Source organism: Juglans microcarpa x Juglans regia, chromosome 3D (genome assembly GCF_004785595.1).
Source record: "Juglans microcarpa x Juglans regia isolate MS1-56 chromosome 3D, Jm3101_v1.0, whole genome shotgun sequence".
NCBI classification, from domain to species: domain Eukaryota; kingdom Viridiplantae; phylum Streptophyta; class Magnoliopsida; order Fagales; family Juglandaceae; genus Juglans; species Juglans microcarpa x Juglans regia.
This window is the reverse complement of record NC_054598.1, coordinates 35,289,111-35,310,035: the sequence shown is the minus strand read 5'-3', so window position 1 is coordinate 35,310,035 and position 20,925 is coordinate 35,289,111. Positions and strand designations below refer to the sequence as shown.

The following is a 20,925-nucleotide window of genomic DNA, read 5'->3' as shown; positions in this document are numbered from 1 at the left end:
TTTTCTTTTGGGTTCTTCTCTCGTGGTTTTGCAGTTGTTACAGTTACTACAGTTGAAGCTTTGGAGATGGCTTTTTCTTTCAAACCAAACCCAAAGAGGAAGCTTCTTGAATTGGAACGTAATGACTTCAAATGAGAACCCCAGAATAAAATTTTAAGCATTTAAAACATAAATAAATAAAAAATCATATAGCAGAGCCAAGTTCCTTTACTTCTAACACCAAACCACCACCACCACCATTTAAAAATTGGGTTAAAAGAAAGAATAGAAGCTTCTGATGATCCCCACAGGGAAGACAAAACAGCAATATTCCCACTCATTTTAAATTGTTTAATGTTTTATGAGCTGTTAGATTATGGTTATATTATTAAAAAATAAATAAAAAAAAGAAAATATTTTGGGAAGTGATTTTCGATCTTGGTTTTGCATTTGCTTTCAATATAGGTAGTAGTGCTGTATAGTTGTTATAGAGGAAATGAATGGGTGGCTAATGATTCAAGGTGTGAGAGAATGATGAAAAGGGAGGCTTAGGACTGTAGGAGGGGAGGGGGAGGGCGACTGTGAGATTCCTTGGCTGCTTTAATTTCAAAAGCAGCAGCTTCTTTTTGCTCTTGTGAAGCTTTTGTCTGATTCTGTTTGCTTTGAAAGCAATGGAGTCGATGATGAAAGCTTCCTCTTCCTGACATCTCTCTCTCTCTCTCTCTCTCTCTCTCACAGTCAAATTGTCTGTATTCTATATTCTGCTGAAAAATTTCTTCCCCTTTTTTGGGGTTTTGGGGATATTAAAATACTCAACAGAAAATTTCAAGAGGGTCACTTTCTCAATTCTAACCGTATCTCATGCTTTTTGTCCCTTGCCGGAAATTCATGCCTTGCCTCCCTCAAGGAGTTCCATTTGAGCATTGGGTAAACAACAAAATCATATAATAATGCCAAAAAGCAGAGCATAAAGGACAAACACAAAATGAGTAAAACTCATTAAATTAAAAGATAAAAAAAAGGGGGGGCTGGGCTTACACTCTGGATGCCAGAAATTCAGGTAGCAAGCAGACTTCTGTTCTAACAAACCAATTGGTGTAACGTCTTGGGCACGTCCATTTCCCCTTAAAACAGCACCCCCATGTGTTTTACACCCATCACCAGATACCATCATCATCGATGCTCTTAACAAATAAATAAGAAAAAAAATAAAAGATATATCACTGAAATAATTCTGGTTTTCCTGACTTGACAAAACTCGATAACTACAAGATTCAAACCACAGATGATGCAGGTTGGTCAAGATTACTAGCAAAACCAACCAGGATGAAATAGGTTAGATTTTCAAAATCAGAACCAATAACAGCTTTCAGTACTGAAAATAAAACAGCTTCGGTAGACACATAAACCGAAAAATCTGAATGGCAGTTGCAATCAAGAGCAAGTTCAAATGGAAACATTCTCATATTTTTCACGTATAACTCCTTTCAAACAGAAACTGTCCGAATCTACCCCAGTTCTGTAATTACACATGTATTCATTAAAAAATATTCACTACAGACCACTAAAACTTTGAGAACTTTGATAATGCCTTCACAAATATATCAGAAAATAAAAGGACAGGCTTTTTTTGGTATAAATTTTACAATTTCACAAAAGAAGTCACTCTGGGACTAGGTGAGTGATGCTTGTAAAACTTTTGGGAAACATAATCTAAATGTCGACTTTCTTTTGGGCGTAGTTTACCGGAGGAGATGGGTGAAAATGGATGGGTTACCATGTGGAGTGACAGGTGAGGCCCAGAAGCACAGAATGATGATTTTACTGATGCAGGCAGCCTGCCTCTTTCACATTTTCAAATGTCAAATCCTGGCATTGCAAACTGGGAAGCAAATTCCTCAACTCGATTTCTGAGCTCAACAACATCTCTATTGTTCAGCAGACCCTTGAGAAAATCTCTGTGTAACTTTCCATGTTCCCTCTGCAAGATACTTGTAATCTGAGCTGCCCTTAGTAGAAACTCTGCAATCGTCTCAAAATCAGCCTCTAAACAACCTCTTGATGTCATAGCAGGAGTACCTGAATAAGAATAACAAAAAAAGTAAGAAAGTATATCCGAACATTCAGCAGGCAACAACAGATATATGCACTATCCAGCAATTTCAGTAAGGGAATAAAGTCTGCAGGTTAAGATACTTGTATTATTTGCCACGTTCTAATTCAGAAAATGGTAAGATAGTGTGCATATATGGAAACCTTCAAGAAATACTTCCACAGGACACCCATAGAGAGAGCAGCATGCCAACAAAACATTAGTTGATGATGATTTAAAAAACATTACATTAAAATTTTGGATACCATGTTAAATCACTAATTATCCCAAAAGTTTAAGGTGATAGGTAATGAGGATTTAGCTATTTAAACTATATCCTCTAACAATACTAAACAAAGAAGTGGAGAAGGTTTTCTTTTCTTTATTTTAAAGTTACATAATGGGTCTTGAAACTACAACTTCACCCTCCACCCCCTTTCTTACAAGGGAAAGGTAGTGGCATTTTCGCTAGAGTTCAACTGCAATATAAGTTGATTAGGTTATACATGATAAATTAAAAAGGCGGGGAACAAGCGTACATTACATGTTTTCTAAGCCTACTTGGCTATTCAATATGACCAGATTACTCACCAATTCTTACGCCTCCAGGTGAAATAGCACCATTATCACCAAATATAGCACTTTTGTTGAGAGTGATGTGACACATCTCACAGACCTTCTCATAATTCTTGCCTAAAAACACATTTTGGGGAAAAGATGAGAACATGCATGCATATTTAAGCAGGTAGTTTATACACTTTTACCCTAGCAAACAAAAAGAAAAAGCTAACAATTAAAATTGTACCACAAAAGCCAAAAAGCTAAACAAAATGTCCCTACAAGATGTTGAAACTTTTTTTATTGTAAGCATACAATATATTTAACTTTTCATTTGCTTGTGGGTTTTTTCCCCACCTTGTACACTTCTCAAGGGAAAAATAGTTTCTTTTTCATCAGTCTCTGCTAACACAATCACAGATGCGTAATTTCTCGTATATTGTCAATATGTCAACAAAACATACACTTTTCATACAGGTATGTAACCAATCCTTAGATTCCAGAAAAATATGCATTCAGAGCCAAACAACATGGCCTGAGGAGAATGCAGCTGGCTTTTAAACATTTGCAGATCATATGCTACTAAAATTTTTTGACTGTCAACATAAATTATGCAGAATATTTGGACTGAATTTCATAGGCAGTCAACCTAAACCTAAACCAAATCAATAATAGACACCAACTTCCACAGAACCTCAAAAAATTAGATCAAACCACAATATATTTACCATCAATGCACCATTACAATCAGATGGTTTGCAATTAAAGTACTATTATATATTCATCGTCGTCTTTAAATTCATAATTTTCATCTCCTTCCACAGCTAAATGGACCAAATTGATGAAAACGGAGGAACAAGAAGCAATTGTTTCAACAATATAAAGTAAAGTAACTTCTCATGAAAAGGTATAAAAGTAACTGCCACAAACTTGTTCTGGACAACATGTATAACAATAATTGTATGCCTATGAGATTACTCTGCCAGTCTGTAAACATAACAAATTGTGCTAATTGAAAGGGGGGGAACAAGAAAAAAGTTGGGAATGTAAACCACAACCAGAAACTTCATGATAGCTTGATACCAAAAACAAAGCTTATTAGCATAAACAAAGATAAAGCTAATTACCAAAAACATTTTTAGTGAAGTTCTAATCTTAGAATCAAGATGGGTGCAACTAATGTAGTACCAAAATATAAATAAATAAAAATAAAAAGATAAGAAGTATAAGAATTAAGCAGGTAAAATACAGCAGAGTTTATCCTATCCAATCTATTTTTCGTTTCTTTCTTTTTTTTCGTGGAAATTGAGCAGGTAAAATCAGAATACCTGTCAAGCCTAGAGCAGTAAGATCCCAGAGCAACAAATGATTGTCAGTACCCCCAGTTACCAGCTTGCATTTTCTTCTCAGCAAAGCAGATCCTAATGCCTGAGCATTTTTCTTCACCTGTTGCATATAGGTTTTATACTCCGGAGTAGCTACTTGTTTTAAAGCAATGGCAAGAGCGGCAATGTGATTATTGTGAGGACCCCCTTGTAATGATGGAAACACGGCGAAGTTTAACTTTTCCTCGAAATCATAATGATTACTACCATCTTCATGACTAAGGTTCAAATCCTGTTTTCTTGATTTTGTACCTCTCCTGTAAAAAATAATACCTCCCCTAGGGCCTCGGAGACTTTTGTGAGTCGTTGAGGTAACTATATCACAGTACTCGAATGGACTTGAACATTCCTGTGGTAAGCAACATACAAAAGTTATGGTAAAAAAATTTGGATTATTTTTAGATAGATATGTGTTTGTAAGAAGAAAATATACAAACTGCACAATAGATGCCAAACAAAATAATTTGAACTCATCATAATTGAAGGTCTAACATTTGAAACCACTTGAATATATCCCGGGTACTTGGGCTACGCCTATTTCCATTAATAAAACTTGCTTATTGATAAAAATAAATAAATAAATTGAAGGTCTAACAATTTGAATGGGAACTTGTCCATCTTCATTTATATCAAACCATTAAAATAAATCAATAAGATGCATATATTGACATCTTTTGAATTGGTTTAAGTTGATGGAGTTAAATGTCTCTGTATCTCTGATTTTTACTTGAATATCAATGCTGGAAAACAGTGGATATATGGGCAAAAGTAGAGCACCCACTTTTCATAGAAAAATACCTCTATTATTATTTTTCTTTTACTTTGCTTTCTCTTGTATGCAAAATCCTCAATCTGTTTAATATTTTAGATTGTGAGTAAAATATGATGTCATATTTATGACAAGTGAATTACTTTGGGGTTCTTAGCTTTGAAAAAGTTTAATGGATGATTTGCATGGTGTAGAAACAAGATACTAAAGAAAGAGCCAGCCACATCAACTAGACTTCGATACTCGTACAAGCCTATAAATATCAATGAGATCAATCTGACTTCCGAATTGACTTCTATAATATCAATCAACATCGGTTTTATCATGGCAACCAGGTGGTAACTGTTAATCATGGTGGAATTGATCTCATGAAGTTATATTGCCAAAGGTAATTTGTCTAGGAGAGAAATCGATCATAAAAGAGTTCTGCATCCTGAAGTTTCTACCCTTGAGATGAAGCTGGGCAGAGGATGCAGGTCCTTATTTCCACAAGAGCTATTTCCTCTTGCACAGTTTTGAAAAAAGCATTTCAGTTTGAGAAGAGTGCCTTCTCAACTTGGCTACACAACTTATTTTATTTATACCCTTCCAACTTTTGCAACTTATGGAATAAAATAAATCTCCTGCCAAAACTTTCAACACATCTCAACAAACAAATTATTGGGAAAATCCCAAAAATTGATATTTCAGTTTTCTACAATAAGAATAAAAACTGACTCCAAATAAATCTATTTAGATAGAATAACCTAAAAGCAAGTCAAACGTGTACTTTTAAGGGAGGTTTGGGGATCCAAAACTTAATTATATTCAATCGAGCCCTTTTAGGGAAGTGGTTATAGAGGTATACTCCCGAGAGTGAGAGTCTTTGGATGCTAGTGGGGGCCGCAAAATATGGTTGTCCATGGGACAGATGGTGTTCTGGGGAAGTTAATGGGATATTTTGGGTTGTACTTTGGAAAAACATTTTTTTTTTATAAGTAATAAGAAATTTTATTGATATAAAGATAGGCGTAAGCCAGGTACACTGGAAGTATACATGTGAATACACCGCTTTAAGAAACTTTGGAAAAACATCTAAAGAGGTTACAGGATTTTCCCACTTTGCTATATTTGTGATGGAGATGGATCGAGGATAAGGTTTTCACATGGTGTGGTGTGGTGCAAAGACCCTTAAGGCAGCTTGTTCAGAAATTTTCAGTTTTGCTCACTTCAAGGAAGCTTCAAGGGCAAGCCATTTATAGATCTCAAATGGCTGTCATCGATGGGTTTGATTTTATCAGAGCAGTAAATGAGAAGGAGATGGATACTCGTACTTCATTTTTTGAGAGTTTGAATTCCACCCATTTAAGCTGGGTTGGTGAGGTGTACCCAAATTATGTATAGAGAGAGGTGATGGATGAGATCCTACATTGCTTAGAGGAAGAAGTTCAAACGCTTTATAATAATTCCAAGGGCGAGGCCATTGTGAACATGACTGGTGTTTTGGAGTATGGGTATAGATGTGGCTTGGGCCTTCCCTGGGTTGACAATTATGTTGGGTTCCCTCCAAGCAAGAAGTGTTAAAAGTTGGATAACAATCTAGATGTTTGTCGTCCTTTGATGGATCTTCTTTCTCTTGGAAGAAAACCTAGCAGAATAAGACCCCTTTATATGTGGCTTTCTTTGTCTGGATCATAGTATTAGGGAAGATGCTCACTTTTGACCGGTGTAATATGACAAACAACTATGAGGACTTTGGCCTGCACTACTCCTATGACTATAAGTATACTCGTGAAAGAATAAAATTTTATATGACAAACAACTATGAGGACTTTGGATCATGATGTAAATATCGAGTATATGACAAACAACTATGAGCACTTTGGACTGCACTACTCCTATGACTATAAGTATACTCGTGAAAGAATAAAGATGCACCTCAGACTACAAGGAAAACCATCTCCTTGTACCAATGATGTAACTAAATCAAAGCTAGCTCATAATGATCCACATCGACTTGTATATAAAGTAAGAATGCACTTTAAAACGCACCAAATCAAAAACTTAAGTATTAAAAGGTCGATCAATATTAAAATTAGATTTCAGAAATATATATTAAAATTGAATTTAAATTTCCAAATCAAGAATAAAATGACCAGAAGAAGCTTAAACCTTAGCTGCCACGAGACCGCTAATATGAGCCATGTCACACATCAACACCGCTCCACATTTATCCGCAATCTGCCTAAACCTTGCATAATCCCACTCCCTCGGGTACGAACTCCCACCGCAAATAAGTATCTTGGGGCGAAAATCAAGTGCCTTCTCCTCCAGCTTTTCGTAATCAATGTAACCCGTTTGTGGGTTCACTTTATAAGGGAGACTCTCAAAGAATATCGAAGCAGCGGAGACCTTCTTCCCGCTCGTAGTATAGTACCCGTGACTCAAATGCCCTCCGGATGGTGAATCCAAACCCATAATCCGATCGTTGGGAAGCAAAAGACCAGTGTAAACCGCGAAATTTGCGGAGGTACAAGAGTATGGCTGAACATTCACACCCCACTTCTCGGAGTCAAGACTAAACGCCGCCAATGCGCGCTGGCAACAGAGAAATTCAATCTGATCAATATGCTGGTTGCCGGTATAATATCTGGCTCCGGGCATTCCCTCCGAGTATTTGTTCGTCAAGTGACTGCCCAGAGCTTCCATCACAGCCCGGCACACGAAATTCTCCGAAGCGATCAGTTCGATCCCTTTGAACTGTCTCTGCTTCTCCTTTTCCATAATCGCGTGGATCTCCGGGTCCGCCACCCCTAGCGGCTGGTTTCCCCAGGCCCGCACAGCAGCTCGCCTCGCCTCGAACCCCGGTTCGTCCACAACACGCTTTGGAGGGTTTGTACAGACCAACGATTGGCCATCTCTCGGCCTCTTCAAACACACAGAGTGCCCCAGAATGCTGAATTTCTCATCTTCACTTTGGTCATCCCCATTTTCGAGCTCAATTTTCTCTTCCTTCCGCTCGAGCAGCTGTAGCGGAACGGGCGGAACCGGGTTCAACGAATTGCAAAACCTCGAATCGATTTGAAGCGAAATCGGGCTGTCCACCTTAGAGGTTCTTGAAACAGGCGATGAATGTGTATTGAACTCCAGATAGAGGCCCGGTTGAGCATGCGGCAAATCCATAAACCCTATAAACCTAAAAAAAAAGCCCAACTTGCGCAAGGAAAAATGCGAAAAATCCGAGCCCTCCTACGGATAGGTGTAGCAGCAACAGAAACAGTGACAACAACGCCTGAAGCAGCGGCAGTGAAAGTGACGGAACGATGATCTGCGAGACGTTTCTGCTGGAGCGGAGGTTTCCATGAAATTTCAAAAACCCTAAAACCGTAAACCTTAAAACCGAAGGATTTTTCCTTTTTTTCTGAATAGGAAGAAGGGGATGACGAATGATATAGGAAACAAGGAAAGCGGAAGAAAAGGGGAACGGGAGATGATGAATATGGTTCTGAATTCTGATTATGAGCCCACTGCCTATTTTTGTGGGAGGAAGGGGCCCGATTTAGGCGACCGGGGATAGCCGGTAGCGTGGGGTTTATGTTCCGGTTAAGCATACGTGGACGAATTCTGCGGCTGTGGGAAAGGCTGGTTCGTCCACCTGGATGGAATGTCATCTAGGTTCATTCGGAGCCTGTGCGGAAATTTCGTACAATGGATTTGTCCTATCGGTCTACGTCTGAAAATTGGGCCATCTACTCGTCTCTTCTTGTTTGATTACCAGGTATGAACGAAGATCAGGAAAGACAACCACTTTTTACATCTTTAATTTTGTTAAATGGAAAAAATAAATAATATTTGCAACAGTAGAATATAGATAAAAAAATAATAATTTTTTTAATAATAAACTATATTTTTTTAAAAAAAATTATACGGTACTAGACTCTACGATTGTATCTAATATTACTCTTACATTTTTAAAAAAAATAAAAAAAAAGGATAAAGTATCCAATTATACATAATGAGATAAAAATAAAATGAGAGTGTAGTTTTTAACGTTATTCATAATAAATATATAATATTTATTTTATCTTAAAAGTTATCTCGAATAATTATAGATATTATAAATTTATTTTATGTGTCTATCTTCTTACCTTCAAATTAGATTAAAAACTCTTAACGAATTCAAACTCATAATGTATGATGGTGTGATACATCTAAAATCATTTATTATATGAGATTTTGTTTTTATTTATTATTTTCATCCACCGGTATTAGTATTTAGAGACAATAAAATTAAGATGAAGAATAGAGAATATTATTATTCACTATTTCATATCATAATAGCTGATATGTTGGCAGCTTTTCATTTGAGTGGTTTACTTATGATTTAAGGATAAGAAGAATAAAATATCAATAATAGTATTATTCTAAATAATAAACATTACTACATAATAAAATAGTATTTTTAAGGATAAAATTTGACAAGAGAGACAAGTTTAGGGTTTTCTTTTTTAAGGAATAAAAAAAATGGGGGATGAGGACATGATCCCTATCCGGATGAAGGATCAGCTTAGAGCACTGGCATTGCATCTTCAAAAATTAAAGAAATATAGATAAAATGATTTATATTGACTTCTTCAATAAGTAAAAGCTTGAACTATGAGCTATAGTAATTTGAAGTATATCTTTAAAAGTAATATTTTATTGTAAAAATTATCCCTTGCTTTTCAGTTTTCATTTTTCAAGATTTTCACTTCTCCCGAACGTCTTTTCACTTTCATTTTTGTGTTCAATTTTGAAATATGTAAAGAAAGAAATATTATTATTAATTAATATATAGTTAATGTAATTGTAAAATATAAAAAAAATTAAAAAATAATATTATTAAAAAATAATATTATTAAAAAAGAATATTATATTATTATTTTGACTAATCCAATATAAGATTATGACTATAGAGATTTTGGATTTATAAAAATTGTATACTTTTCATCAAGTTTTGAATATGATTTTGATGAAATCAATACTAATCCGAAGTGAGATTTAAATAGGCTGGCCAATGCACCCAAAATTATAAAAGGAAAAGAGAAGACGTAAAATACAAAGCTATATATTCAAAATCATGCATAGTGAAAGTCCAAAACTTGATGCATCAAGTTGAACAGCCATGTTATGGGTTTACATTGGAGTTAAAAGTCAAGATTTTATTCCCTGATAATATTTTAATTTTTTGTTTTTTCTTTATTGATTATGGAAAATGACCCACAATCATATCGTATCTTTATATTATATTATATTATATTATATTTTGGCAAATACCATGAAAGCACAACATGATTACCTGTTCTGTTCTATCATATTTTTATCATTCCTTATTCTATGTTCGCGTTTGGTGAACCTAAAGGAGAGTTGAAGTGTCAAACCAATAAAAGAAGAGAAAATACTTTAGACACAAAAAATATATATATAAAAATAAATTTATAAATTGACGTATTTTGATGTGATATATCAGATTGTAAAATTATTTTTATTATAAAATATATCTAAAAGATCTCATGAAGTCGTATTAATTTGCAAGTTTATTTTTATATAATTTCTTTATGTCTATAACAGTTCTCTAAGATAGATAATTTGTACAAATTCTGAATAAATAAACTTCTCGCGATCTGAATCTCTTCTATCTATTTGTAAAAAAAATAGATATCACATTGAAAATGTGTAAAAAACACTTATGCTTTTTTTAAATGAATTCCAATTTTTTACAAAAATTTTGTGCGAGGTTTATACCTAATATTACTCAACCAATAATATCCCAAACCTTCTTATTCAAGAAGGTTAAATTGATCACATTTATAATTCATTGCCTTATTTGAAATCGAAAATTAAAAGATTTGGTGAACTCAAATAGGAAAATCATTCAAAATTACACGTCAACTCCTTTTTTTTTTTTGGTCTAAATTTTGGACAATTTTCACCAATTATAAGAGAAGGTGCATTTTGTTTTGATAGGGGTCAAATCTTTTTTCCCCAAACAATATATTCATTTAGGAATATATATATATATATATATATATATATATATATATAGGGTTATGGAAATTTGACAACAAGCCCTACAGCCAATTCATAAAAAACACTAGCTTATATTTTTTTGTATTGAATACCAAATTTCACATGGTTGTTGTTATTATAAAAAGAAATTGGAAAAACACTTAGGAATATATATTATAAAAATCTTTGATAAACTGATACTATTGTATTGACACTATGTAAAATGAATTGCAATATCTTTGTAGTATGACACAATTTTTCTCTAATTCATTTAAAAAATTATCGTGCGTCTCTTAAATACTGAGAAGTACGTGTATTTTTAATGAAGTAGGACCCGACATTTTTTCAACTTAGATTTTTTTTTTTTTAAAAAAAAAAAAAACATATGTTTGTCATGTATTACAAATATTACTTTTATAGAAGAAATGTAGAAAATTTCCATTTCTGAAAAGTGGGCCATATGCTGCTCCCTGTTTTTTCCAAAAATTAATAATAATAATAATAATAATAGATCCCTTTAAAAAAAAATACGTTCTGGCCAAAAAAAGAAAAAAATTATATATAAAGATGTAATTTAATATTATATTTTAAATTATAAAATTATTTTTATTATAAAATAGATATAACGTATTATATAAAATTATATTAATTTAAAAGAGATAGAATTGAAAAAACTTAAATCTTGAGAGCTTCGAGTTTGAAACTATTGAGACCAAGAATTTTTTTTTTTCTTTTAATTTGGATAGAGATTTTATTCGAGCTTATTAATATTCAAGCGATTTTTTTTTATAATATTAAATAATTAAAAGATATAAACACTTAATTTAATTTTAATTTTAATTTTGTGTTTATCAATGTTGCACGCGAATTTCAAAGGAAAACGAGAAACAAAAGCCAAACAGCTATTTAAAAGAAAATAACTTTTCGTCGGTGCTTCCAAGCTCAATTTATCGGAGACCAATAGAGTAGTGCCACGTAAGGACTACATCTCCATCCCTATTCGCCGTCCTGTAGGGGATTTGCCTTCTGTCGAGACCCCGCTCCCCCACCCCCTCTCTCTCCCTCTCTCTCTCTCCCTCCTTCAAACCGAAAACCTCCTAACCTTTCTCTCTGTCTCTCTTTCGAATTTCAGGCTATCGAAGCTCTACGTCCTAATCGTCAAGAAAATTGCTAGTCAAACATGCAAGAACAGGATGAAAATTTGTAGAGTTTAATGTTGATAAGGGTGGTACACCCCAAGTAAATAAATAAAAAAAAGTTTTCATGGGAATTTTATAAATATAAAACGAAGTCAAAATTGATTTAGAAAATTAGAATATCTTTTTGCAAATTCTTCTATCATGGATTAAATTGCCCGTGCAACATGACAAAGATTTTAAACACAACACCAAAAAACAATGAATGTTACGTCTCCAAGCTATCCTTGATAATATATTTGAAAAAGATGGAAGCCCTAAGTCAAACTCAACACAAAGGCACCGGGTTCTTCTTTTTTCTCTGTTCTTTCCCCTTCTGCATGTTTGAGAACTCTTTTGTCTAATACTTATTTTTCAACCTCTCTCTGTCTTTGTTTTTCTTTTTCCTTTTTTGTTTTTGGTTCAGTTTGTTAGTTCAGTATCAGACTAATATATTCTCCCCTTCCTCCTCCTCCTCGTCTTCTTCTTTCTCTGAAAGTAACAGATAGTAATATGGCTGAAAACTTGAAGAACAAAAAAAAAAAAAAAATCATGCATGTTGTCTTTGAAAGACATCTAAAAGACATTTTGAAATGGTGGGATTGTGACCTCAAGATGGCGCTTCAAAACAACGTACGTAGGCGTATTTTTACCACCAAGAAGAAAGTGCGCACTATGGAAAAGCCTACCCACAACACCGCATGAGTACCAGTACTGCTGTGAAGATAAAGTTGCAGGATTTGAGGTACACGACAGGTAAGTTGCAAGTCTTCAAGCCACAAGAGGGAAGGAGAGAGAGGTTAGGGATTTCGATTTCGAGAGAGAGAATGAGAGCAGAGAGAGGGGGTGGGGTCGGGAGGTCTCGATTCAGGATCCTCTGACGTGCATCTCACGTTGGTTTTGCATATATCTCTTATGTGGCGAGTCTCCATTGGTTTCCGATAATTAGACTTTGTAGGAAACTCATGTTAGAAGCGTTTCTCTATTTAAAATCATGCCTAGTATTCCAAAAGCTTTCATACAAAGTAGAACCATTACATTGGAGTTGAAAATTAAGATTTTATTCCTCATTAATATTTTATTTGTTTATTTTCTATTGGTTGTGGAAAATGATTTATAATCAAATCGCATCTTTCCATATATTATTATACTTTCATTTGTAGCATGTGAAATCACAATGTGATTACTTAATTCACCATATCTTTTGCCTCTAAAAAAATAAATTCACCATATCTCTTGTGATACCATGTTTTTAAATTGGGGCTTGTCGAGGTCAAGGGAGAGTTGAAAACAGCTTGATTATGGGTGTCATTTCCTAAATTCGTTTTTTTTTTTTTTTTTTTTAATTATAAGTATTTTAAAATATTATTATTTTTCATTTTAATTTTCTTTCAGTCAGACATGACGATGTATCTCAGGCTTCATTTATTAATTACTTAAATAACATTCATTTAAAATATATAACATCACAACACATAATTGGGTTTAACAAAAATTAAGGTCCTGTTTGGTTTCACAAATAGTCTCAATTCATCTCATCTTATCTTAACATTCAAACATCATTCAAATATAAATACTTTTCAACTTTTTCATCGATCTAATTATTACAAATTTCTCAAACTTACAAATAAAACACAAAAGATAATTCGATTTCTCAAATTACAAAACAAAAGTTTTATTACAAAATTATATTTTAATAGTATTTTAACTTTATAATATTTTTATTCAATTTTTTCTCTATCATTTTCCAAAATCTCGTTAATTATCTTAATTAAACTATTTCACTACTATTTACAAATTATCTCACTATTATTCATAATTTTTTATCTAATCTGTTTAACTAAATGAGACCCTTAAAAGGAAACATTACTCATTATTTTATGCCCATGAAGTATTTAAAGATAATAAATATTCAGATGACGTGTTAAGAAAAAGAAAATTTCAACACCATTATTAGATAAAAGAGTAATGCTAGATACAATCGTGGAGTGTGCAAGTACTGCATAATTATTTTTAAAAAGAGTAAAATTTACTATTAAAAAAAAAATTTTATGCGAGTTCTGTATTTATTTATTTTTTTTAAAATATATTGTGTGATATTTGTATATTACACGACTGCAAACATCAATTATCCAGATAAAATGTGTGATTTTTACAACTCTCAATACGAAGGCTGTAATAATAATTTTAGTGTTTAAAATATCGCATGCTATTTGACTGTATTGAGATCTGTTTGACTCAAAAGAAAATTCAAGGAAATGGCTTTACAAGAACCCATTGCCAAATTCTAGGAAAATTCTAGTCTCTTTCCTTGCCCGTAAGCGAAGCTTGCATGTAGTTGCGTGTCTCGGGAGGTTATTTGAGGCTTCGAGTTCATCTCGGCCCTCCCCTCTCCCTCACTTTTTTGTTTATTTATTTATTTATTGATAATTTAGTAAGATATATGCACAATACAAAGATGTCACGCAACTACTTAGAAAAAAAAATCTCATACAACTATTTTATAATTTTTATGAAAGAATAAAACTTGCAAAACATTTGTACCTATATATATATATATTTTTATTAAAAATGGTCTAAAAAAATGATTTGTACAAGCTTAAAGCAGGTTGTGGCGCCCCCAACCCTCACGTACTGAAACTCGGGACTCGAGACGTCCGGATGATGATAATACGGTCACGCACTCTAACGATAAGTGCCAAGTGTGTGTATGTGCAACAATGTACAACAAAAATAAAGTAGTGGATAACTTAAATATGTCGACTAAGTACCATAATTGTTTAATACAAATTCACTTAAAGCAAAACGTTTTAAAGAATAATACAGTTATCCCATAAAAATATAATAATTTCAAAATATTTAATTCAACAAGCAGAAAACAAGTCTCAAACATGAGTGAGTGATCCCAAATCACTCCTCTGGCAGAGCCAAATCATCAGGCTCAACATCAGCATCATCTGCATCAAAATCTACGATACCATAAAACGATACCGCAGATAAGTAATAATCCAAACAACCCATGAGATAAAAATGTATTAATGCAACCAACAATTATACATGTATATGATGAAATATGCATTAGACCCAAAACATCCTTTTTCCCGAAAATAAATATTTTCTAACACAGGCCAAAATTCCATTTTGCCTCAAAACATTCCATTAAAACATTTCACACCATTTTCCCTGAAAATGGCCCAAAACAATAATCTATCATTTTTCCAAAAAATGATTCACATAAAATCTTTTTATCCAACACACGCTATTTTTTCAGAAAATAGCCAATTAATCTTTTTTTTACCGTATGCACATTGATCTCCCCTAAGGACCATCCGCACACCCTGGCTCCCTTCGTCACACCATGGGTAATGACCGTGTGAGTGACTTCGTAACGAGCGATGCCCAGTTCCGCTTCCAGCGCGTTCGTGGCCAAACATCCTCTAGCACCGCCAGCAAAAGGGGCCACAGAGTCGGCACTAGAGCGTTACCATCCCGTCTGATCCCGTTGTCGCTCAGCGACAACCCAGAGGGACGTCACTCAGTATATTCCTCTCCCCAGTGACCAAATGAGCTTCATCGAGATAATGCCCCATCTAGACTTGGGGTCATGATACACATGCACCCAAAAACCATTTCTCACATGAAAACCCAGTTTTCAAATATACATATGAACATGTATGTAATTATGCGAAAACTCAGTTTTTATTTACAAACATGAACATGCGTGCAAATATGCAATGCACATGACACAACACAAATAGCCAACAACCAACAAATCATCGCATAACCCAATCACGCAACAACTCCATTCTCTAATCCAACCGACCCTCTTACTCTTCGGACTCGGTCCGACACAATCAACTAGTTCATAGTAAATATGAGTTAGAACAAAAGTACATTTAAATATCAAAAGTTCTTTGGAAATATACTTACAGCGCTATAATATAATTTTTGAAGGATCACGAAAGTCTTAGAAGGGGCGGCATAGCCATGCAACAGTGTATTTTGGACTATGGTCTTGGGTCTCAAAAACCTAACTTTGAATGAAAACAAACGAAAACTTGAGATGGCTAGGAAAGAGCTTATGGGTGTTGGTGAAACTAATGGTAGTGGTGGTTGGGCGTGGGTGGCGGCGTGAACGGCGGTTGAAAGTCAAAATACTCAAATCGGAAAACGAGTTAGAGGGGATTCAAAGGTGGCAAATTAGGGCTGAGCTTGGGTGGGTTAGGTAGTTGAAGGCCGCCAATGCTGTGGTGAAAAGGTGGTAGCCAATGGCGGCGCAACGGCGGCGCAACGGCGGCGTTGGAATGAAAGAGGGTCGCGGCTTGAAGCCATGCGTGGAAGAGATTGGTGGCGCGAGAGGGGCTGAAAACAAAGGGGGGTGGCGGCCGGTCGGAGGGGAAGAAAATGGGAGGGGCGGTGTGGCTCACGCCTGTGTGTGGCGACGCACAAGAGGCTGATGAAAAACTGACGGGAAGAGTAGGGAGGGTGTTTCGTGTGCGGGAGGAAAAGCAGGCGAGGAAGAAAGAAAAGAAAGAAAAAGAAAGAAGAAAAAAAGAAAAGGGAAAAAGAAAGAGAAACAAGAAAGGAATGGAAAGAAATGAGATCTAGTCTTTCAACTCGGGGTCTCGAAACTGATCCAACGAAAATGATTTCAAAACGACAATTTAAATAAATTAATTTAAACACAGTGGCTAAATAAAAATAAAATAATTAAATCCAACAATAAACTAATTTAAAATAAAGAGAAATTTAAATAATGAACAATAATTAATAACAAGAAAACATATTGAATTAACAGTTAAAAAGATCTTAAAATAATACCACTTAAATCATCTAAAATTTAAAATAAGAAAGTCCATAATCTTAAGAGATGCAATAATTACTTGGTCAAAATATACGTAAATACGAGATATCACACATGTAAGTTATTCAAAAAATAGTAAAATTTATTTATTTTATAATAAAATTTATTTTTTTAAAATAGATTACACGAAACTTACACAAGAGCGGTTTGTATCTGATACTACCCACTTCAAAATGGGATGGACTTCTTGTTCCTTCTTTTTCGGTAGTTGTCATAATTGGCACTAGTGGACCTGGACATTGAACCAGCTGCCAGGCCCTTAAATAAACATACGCATATGGTCTTCAAGCTCATCTTGACTCCGACAAGAAGCCCAAGCCCACCATACTAAGACAGATTCGAAGAACAAAGGAACCATAAAACAATTCCTCAAAGACACAAAAGTCATACATCGGAGAGACTTGTTCAGGTTGTCTATGGAGTCCTCCTCATCTTCTTATTCAAAATATTCACTTTCTCCTTGGGATTACCTCTTGCTATTCCTTCTCCGCCCGGTCCTCGCAATCGTATTTGTGCTCTCCCTGATTTCTATCGGTAATTACCTCTCTCTCTCTCTCTCTCTCTCTCTCTCTCGCAGTACTCTTACAGTCTCCCACTTTCTTCTCGAGTATTTGGCTTTGTATCGCCTCCATCAGTTTTAGGTAGAAATTAGGATCTGGGTCTTTGAGGACTTTTCTTTTATAATTTTGAAGAAAATTTTATACCCGAATTTACGAGTTATTTGATGGGGTTTGGCTTTTCGTATAGGTTGGTGGTTGGCGTGGAAGCTAGTTCTGGTTCACGTTCCTCTGGTGCAAGAGATATTCGGCTTGCGAAAGAAACCCTTCAAGCCGAAACCCCCGACACGTAGGCTATCTAAGATTTACAGTAGCATGAATGCCCAGAATTCTTCTTCTCGATGGTAATTTTATTTTACGCCCTTTTCGACTCTTTTATTTATTTATTTATTAAATGTGTGGATGCATAAGAATAAATATTATTCCAAGCGTTTTCGCTTTAGTTGGCTGATAACAAATATAGGGTGTAAATGCATCATGCATGCCGTTTTGCGTTTAAAATTAATGTTGTGTTAAGAGCATGGTGATATGCAGGTTAATATCTGAGTGTAGTTTTTCCGTTTGATTCATATGCTAAATGGCATGGATTGCTTTCATTTTTATTCGCATCCTATATGTATGCCTAGATGCATTTTATGGTGAGATGCTTCAAGTGCCTCTTTAGAGCTATTTGGGATTCTATCTGAGGGGATCTAATGCAGAAGTGACACCCAAAACATCTAGTCATCCTTAAGGAGGATGGAGTTAACTATGATCACTTAGTTTCATTAACTTATGAAAACCATTAAAAGTTGGATTCTAGTTGTTTGGGCGATCGATTTAACACTAAAGTTATTTCTGCTAGTCCGATTTTGTTGGTAACTCAATCCTAGTCTGTCAAAATAATGTTGCTGAGATTGAATTTCAGCTGTACAATTCGGAGCTTTAAAGATCGGAAATGCTCTCTAGATGATCTTAGAAGTTTCTTTCGCAATACCTTATTTCTTTGGGCTGTACCTATAGACTTCAATGGGTTTAGTTTTCATGACTTCTTTTATCTCTGTCTAACTCCTAATTAGTGCATTAATGTGCTTGGGGGTAATTTTTGGGGGTAAAGAACTAGTTTTAAGAATTTACCTTATAAAAGAACGTCAAAATGAAATTTTTAATATTTTTTGAAATTTAAGGGGTGGAAGCCCAGATCCTCCCCCCTAAAAAAATGCATTATGCTAGGCCGTGCTGAGAGAGAGGAAGGCAAGGAGGTTATTCTCCCAAAAAAAAAAAAAAAAAAAGTAAAGAGATGATAGAAAAAACAACCCACAAATTCCTGTAGATCTAACCAGAATTTCAATATATACATGGATAAAGTGACATTTAGAGAATCATTGGAGTCACTTTGCCTAACAAATTGCATATGCTCATCCTGTTAAAATGATTAGCTCCACAGTATATATGACAAGAGAGACGATAAAGGCGAAACAACAGAAACATTTTATGTTGATCAAGATCTTTAAACTTTTGCTTATATGGTTGAATACCCTTAGATGTTCTTCTTTCATCTTATTAGTTTTTAATTTTTGGGATTAGATGATGAGTAATTTGGTTCCAAGGGGAGGAGGGGATGGGCAGCGTAAACCAGTGACCGTTGCTTTATGAGACATTGATCCCCAGTCAATTACACTACTCCAAAGGGTTACCCTTGCTTATTCTTAGTCTACAAAGGTCAAGTGAGTCCAACATTTATTAAGCATTTAATGTTGTCGGTAAGATTCACACAGGCAATAACAATTGTTATGGAACCCACTTCATATGTCTACCTCTCATCCACTCTAAACCTTAGAATTCAGGCAAAAGTTGTAGGAGATCTTGGTCCATTGAGAAGAATTGCTTAACAATGGATCATACTTTCTTTACCAGCCTTTTTGCACGTGCTTTTAGTCTTTTACAGTAAAGATTTGTAAAACACGAAGAGTTGCAATTTGATTTTCATGATACTTGCATGTAGATTTTTAGTACATGGCACACTTGAAGATCTGTTTGTGGAGTATGGAAAAATAATATGGGCATCAATGATAATTGCAGAAAAGAAAAACATCTCTGGATGGAAGGGGAGCAAACTTCTGAGTCTTTGCATGTCCTGATGGGCAAGTGGACGAAACGAAACCATTGACGCTCTAATCCAATGAACATATCTTGACTTTAGAGCATCGGATTCGGTTGATTGTAATATATAGTTGTACACAAAATTTGTAATCTCTTGTAAGCAAACTGTGATGGAAAACAATCACAATTATTTACGAAATTAATTTAGTTAGTGGAATCTTATCTTCCATGTCAAATCTGAGCGGTGACTGATTTGGTTTTAGTGCTATACATGTTTATGAAGAATATTACCTATAAAAAACGGCTCTACTTATATGGGATATGGAAAACAAATTCGAGACAGAAATCAGTGCGCTCCAAGGCCTACTCAATTAAACCTTTCGTGGGTCCTGAATGACGCTGATAAAAAAGGCAGCAAACCCGGATGCCTTAGATCTTCCATTCAAATATGATTGCACATAATTGCTTTAGGCACGAAAAAATGACGTGACTTAACATAATACGTAAGTTAATTTTATTGTAAAGTAAATTTATAATATATCATATGAAATTATGTCAGTTTATAAATTTATTTTTGTAAAATCTTTTTGTGCTTGCAACACTCTTCTTTGAATGCGTAAGATGCGGGAAATGAATACATAAAATAGAATTTTTATGTAATTGGGGAGTGATTGCAAATTAGGAGATAGTTTGAGGGAGGGATTTGCGTATCCACTCTATAATGTTTTTATTCTATTTGAAAGTAGTTGAGAAAAAGGTAGAAATAAGAGCTTCAAAGTATTGATGAGTAAGCTTAGATAAAAATACTTGAGTTTGCACAAAAAACAAAAGTAGAAAGAAAAAAAAAATGGTTATGATGACTTTTGGGTGCAATATTGAGTTGAGGTTATAATTTGGATGGAAAAGATACTGTCGTCTAATAATAATTACAAGCTTTATAATCCTCATAGTACTTGATTTGTGCAACAAATACTCTTTTTAGTAAAAACGGTCATTAAGTCCATGGGTTTCACGAAGCATTTATTTAATATTGGAATCTTTGCATTTTGGGTCAAAACGGTCATCAAGTAGATTTGACTTAATTCAGACTAGGTTTATTACAATTCTCTTTATATTCCAAGCGACTCTCCAAAATCAAGTAAAAATTGGTTTATTTACTGCGATGTATATGGCATTTCAAATTTCTAAGAACTTTTTATGAAATGTCTAGCTCTGTTTGGATTCAAAACTTATATCATCTCATTTCATCATTACAATTTTTTCAAATTTTCACAATATGATAAACAATTCAACTTTTTCAAATCTCAAAACAATAATAATATTAAAAAATAATACTCAAATAATATTTTATTCAACTTTAAACTTTCATCTCATTATCCAGACCTCATCTTAGATAGAATGGTATAAACCAAACATTTCGTTTTGATTCTTATCATT

At 34.4% G+C, this 20,925-nt stretch overlaps 2 protein-coding genes across 4 annotated transcripts; one reads left to right on the top strand and one right to left on the bottom strand.

Moving 5' to 3' along the window:
• Nucleotides 1-1,424: 1,424 nt before the first annotated feature.
• On the bottom strand, nt 1,425-8,265 carry LOC121256692 (serine hydroxymethyltransferase 7). The gene is made up of 4 exons (XM_041157560.1): nt 6,935-8,265; nt 3,958-4,363; nt 2,663-2,764; nt 1,425-2,058 (listed from the first exon to the last, which is right to left on the bottom strand). Exons 1-4 carry the CDS (start codon nt 7,943-7,945, stop codon nt 1,835-1,837), a joined length of 1,743 nt encoding a protein of 580 aa, XP_041013494.1. The 5' UTR covers nt 7,946-8,265; the 3' UTR covers nt 1,425-1,834.
• Nucleotides 8,266-17,201: 8,936 nt separating this feature from the next.
• On the top strand, nt 17,202-19,705 carry LOC121256694. Of its 3 annotated transcripts, none has more exons than XM_041157564.1 (3): nt 17,202-17,383; nt 17,597-17,750; nt 19,391-19,705. In XM_041157564.1, coding segments are annotated over exons 1-3 (273 nt in total). In that variant the 5' UTR covers nt 17,202-17,265; the 3' UTR covers nt 19,392-19,705. The 3 variants fall into 3 exon arrangements, with proteins under 3 accessions (XP_041013498.1, XP_041013496.1, XP_041013497.1); XM_041157563.1 differs by having other exon boundaries at nt 17,207-17,383; nt 19,468-19,705; XM_041157562.1 differs by lacking the exon at nt 19,391-19,705 and having other exon boundaries at nt 17,597-17,755.
• Nucleotides 19,706-20,925: the final 1,220 nt, after the last annotated feature.